This window comes from Empidonax traillii, unplaced genomic scaffold (assembly GCF_003031625.1).
Source record: "Empidonax traillii isolate 1590-97213 ecotype Southwest subspecies unplaced genomic scaffold, ASM303162v1 scaffold3021:size38144, whole genome shotgun sequence".
Lineage (NCBI taxonomy): Eukaryota > Metazoa > Chordata > Aves > Passeriformes > Tyrannidae > Empidonax > Empidonax traillii.
The window spans coordinates 19,589-23,902 of record NW_020958214.1 but is presented as its reverse complement, the minus strand read 5'-3'; the positions used below and the strand labels follow the sequence as shown (position 1 = coordinate 23,902).

The 4,314-nt window shown below is 44.8% G+C and overlaps 1 protein-coding gene across 1 annotated transcript in view; it reads left to right on the top strand.

Annotated features, from left to right (window-relative positions):
• LOC114072337 (manganese-transporting ATPase 13A1-like) overlaps positions 1–4,314 on the top strand; it is a gene marked incomplete at both ends in the record, with an annotated part of 27,556 nt that overhangs the window by 12,448 nt on the left and 10,794 nt on the right. Inside the window, 2 exons of the mRNA XM_027910246.1 lie at positions 274–440; positions 2,062–2,176. Of these exons, the coding sequence (XP_027766047.1) occupies positions 274–440; positions 2,062–2,176 (282 nt within the window). The remainder of the gene's footprint in view (positions 1–273; positions 441–2,061; positions 2,177–4,314) is intronic.

Sequence of the window (4,314 nt, the reverse complement as noted above, 5' to 3'; positions counted from 1 at the left end):
ACTATTCTTCCCTTAAAATTCCCTGATTTTCCCAACTATTCTTCCCTTAAAATTCCCTGATTTTCCCAACTATTCTTCCCTTAAAATTCCCTGATTTTCCCAACTATTCTTCCCTTAAAATTCCCTGATTTTCCCAACTATTCTTCCCTTAAAATTCCCTGATTTTCCCAACTATTCTTCCCCTAAAATTCCCTCATTTTCCTGTTTTTCCCCCTAAAATTCCCAGATTTTCCCTGCTTTTTTCCCTTCCCAATCTCCCCGTTGTTTCCCCAGGGGTGGCCCTGCTGGCCAACGCTCCCGAGAGAATTCCCGAGCGGAAGAGGCGCCCCCGGGATGGAATTCCCGCCCGAGCCGCTTCCCGAGGATCCAAACCCCGGCTCGGCTCCGGCTCCGGCTCCAGCTCCGGCTCCCAGCGGGAGGAGCAGCTGGCCAGCCAGAGGGTGAGAGGAGATGGAAATTCCCAAACTTTTATCCCAGGGAATCCCCTCCTGGGAATCCCGGGATGCTCTGGGCGGGGGAGGGGCCGTCGAATCGTCCCGTTCCCGCCCAAAATTCCAAAGGATTCCGCTTTCCCTGGAGCGGGCGGAGCCGACCGGGACTTGGGGCGTTCCCAGGGATGGGAATTCTCTGGGAATTCTGTCCCAGTCCCTTTCCCAGCCAAGGATTCCTTCCCAAATATTCCAAGGGCTGGGAATTCCAGCCCATTCCTTCCCAAATATTCCAAGGGCAGGGAATTCCAGCCCATTCCTTCCCAAATTCCAAGGGCTGGGAATTCCAGCCCATTCCTTCCCAAAAATTCCAAGGGCAGGGAATTCCAGCCCAGTCCCACCCAAATTCCAAGGGTAGGGAATTCCAGCCCATTCCTTCCCAAATATTCCAAGGGCTGGGAATTCCAGCCCATTCCTTCCCAAATATTCCAAGGGTTGGGAATTCCAGCCCATTCCCACCCAAATTCCAAGGGCAGGGAATTCCAGCCCAGTCCCTCCGACGTTCCCTGTGGGATTTGGGTGGCAAAGGAGCAGCTTTTCCATCTTTTTATTCCCATCCTTGGAGCAATTTTGGGAATTTTTTTTTTCCCTCAGGAGCAATTTTGGGAATTCAAATCCCATTTTTCCCCCCTCAGGATCAATTTTGGGAATCCAAATCCCATTTTTTCCCCCCTCAGGAGCAATTTTGGGAATTTTTTTTCCCCTCAGGAGCAATTTTAGGAATTCAAATCCCATTTTTTTTCCCCTCAGGAGCAATTTTGGGAATTTTTTTCCCCCCTCAGGAGCAATTTTGGGAATCCAAATCCCGTTTTTTCCCCCCTCAGGAGCAATTTTGGGAATTTTTTTTCCCTCAGGAGCAATTTTGGGAATCCAAATCCCATTTTTCCCCCCTCAGGAGCAATTTTGGGAATTCAAATCCCGTTTTTCCCCCCTCAGGAGCAATTTTAGGAATCCAAATCCCGTCTTTTTTTCCCTTTCAGGAGCAATTTTGGGAATCCAAATCCCATTTTTTTTTCCCTCAGGACCAATTTTAGGAATTCAAATCCCATTTTTCCCCCCTCAGGAGCAATTTTTGGGAATTTTTTTTCCCTCAGGAGCAATTTTAGGAATTCAAATCCCATTTTTCCCCCCCTCAGGATCAATTTTGGGAATCCAAATCCCATTTTTCCCCCCTCAGGATCAATTTTGGGAATCCAAATCCCGTTTTTCCCCCCTCAGGAACAATTTTGGGAATTCAAATCCTGTTTTTTTCCCTTTCAGGAGCAATATTGGGAATTCAAATCCCATTTTTTCCCCCCTCAGGAGCAATTTTGGGAATTTTTTTTTCCCCTCAGGATCAATTTTGGGAATCCAAATCCCATTTTTCCCCCCTCAGGATCAATTTTGGGAATCCAAATCCCATTTTTCCCCCCTCAGGATCAATTTTGGGAATTCAAATCCCGTTTTTTCCCCCCTCAGGACCAATTCTGGGAATCCAAATCCCGTTTTTTCCCCCCTCAGGAGCAATTTTGGGAATTTTTTTTCCCCTCAGGACCAATTTTGGGACTCCAAATCCCGTTTTTTCCCCCCTCAGGAGCGGCTGAGCCAGGTGCTGAAGGATCTGGAGGAGGATCGCGCTCCGGTGGTGAAGTTGGGAGACGCCAGCATCGCCGCCCCCTTCACCTCCAAACTCTCCTCCATCCAGTGCAGTGAGGCCCAGTTTTCCCTAGTTTCCCTCACCTTTATTCCCTATTTTTCCCTCCCCTTTATTCCCATTTTTGCCCCCTTTCCCTCCTCTTTATTCCCATTTTTCCCTATTTTTCCCTCACCTTTATTCCCTATTTTTCCCTCACTTTTATTCCCATTTTTACCCCCTTTCCCTCCTCTTTATTCCCATTTTTTTCCCTATTTTTCCCTCCCCTTTATTCCCATTTTTCCCTATTTTTCTCTCCCCTTTATTCCCTATTTTCCCCTCACTTTCATTCCCATTTTTCCCTATTTTTCCCTCAGGTTTATTCCCATTTTTTCCCCTCACTTTTATTCCCTATTTTTCCCTCCCATTTATTCCCATTTTTTCCCATTTTTTCCCTCACTTTTATTCCCTATTTTCCCCTCACCTTTATTCCCTATTTTTCCCTCAACTTTATTCCCATTTTTTCCCTATTTTTCCCTCACCTTTATTCCCATTTTTTCCATGTTTTTCCCTCACCTTTATTCCCTATTTTCCCCTCGCCTTTATTCCCACTTTTCCCTCCCCTTTATTCCCATTTTTTCCCAATTTTTCCCTCACCTTTATTCCCACTTTTCCCTCCCCTTTATTCCCATTTTTTCCCAATTTTTCCCTCCCCTTTATTCCCTATTTTTCCCTCACCTTTATTCCCATTTTTTCCCAATTTTTCCCTCCCCTTTATTCCCTATTTTCCCCTCACCTTTATTCCCTATTTTTCCCTCCCCTTTATTCCCATTTTTTCCCTATTTTCCCCTCACCTTTATTCCCTATTTTTCCCTCCCCTTTATTCCCATTTTTCCCTATTTTTCCCTCCCCATTTTCCCTATTTTTCCCTCACGTTTATTCCCTATTTCCCCCTCACTTTTATTCCCATTTTTTCTCTATTTTTCCCTCACATTTTTCCCTATTTTTCCCTCACCTTTATTCCCATTTTTTCCCTATTTTTCCCTCACTTTTATTCCCATTTTTCCCCCTTTCCCTCCTCTTTATTCCCATTTTTTCCCTGTTTTTCCCTCACCTTTATTCCCTATTTTTCCCTCACCTTCATTCCCTATTTTCCCCTCACCTTTATTCCCATTTTTTCCCTATTTTTCCCTCACCTTTATTCCCTATTTTTCCTTCCCCTTTATTCCCATTTTTGCCCCCTTTCCCTCCTCTTTATTCCCATTTTTCCCTATTTTCCCCTCCCTTTTATTCCCATTTTTCCCTGTTTTTCCCTCACCTTTATTCCCTATTTTTCCCTCCCCTTTATTCCAGTTTTTTCCCTGTTTTTCCCTCACTTTTATTCCCATTTTTTCTCTATTTTTCCTTCACATTTTTCCCTATTTTTCCCTCCCCTTTATTCCCATTTTTTCCCTATTTTTCCCTCACCTTTATTCCCTATTATCCCCTCCCCTTTATTCCCTATTTTTCCCTCACCTTTATTCCCATTTTTTCCCAATTTTTCCCTCACCTTTATTCCCTATTTTCCCCTCACCTTTATTCCCATTTTTCCCTATTTTTCCCTCACTTTTATTCCCATTTTTCCCTATTTTTCCCTCCCCTTTATTCGCTATTTTTCCCTCCCCTTTATTCCCATTTTTTCCCTATTTTTCCCTCACCTTTATTCCCATTTTTACCCCCTTTCCCTCCTCTTTATTCCCATTTTTTTCCCTATTTTCCCCTCACTTTTATTCCCATTTATTCCCTATTTTCCCCTCACTTTTATTTCCTATTTTTCCCTCACCTTTATTCCCATTTTTCCCCTATTTTCCCCTCCCCTTTATTCCCTATTTTTCCCTCCCCTTTATTCCCCTTTCCCTCCCCTTTATTCCCCTTTCCCTCCCCTTTATTCCCTTTTTTCCCCCTTTTCCTCACCTCTATTCCCATTTTCCCCCTGTTCCTCACCTCTATTCCCATTTTTTCTCTGTTTTTCCCCTCAGTCTGCCCCGTGCTCAAGCAGGGCCGCTGCACTCTGGTGACGCCATTGGCTCCCTCAGCCCCAAACCCCTTTCCCTCCCCTTTATTCCCATTTCCCTCCCCTTTATTCCCATTTTTCCCCCTGTTCCTCACCTCTATTCCCATTTTTCCTCTGATTTTCCCCTCAGTCTGCCCCGTGCTCAAGCAGGGCCGCTGCAC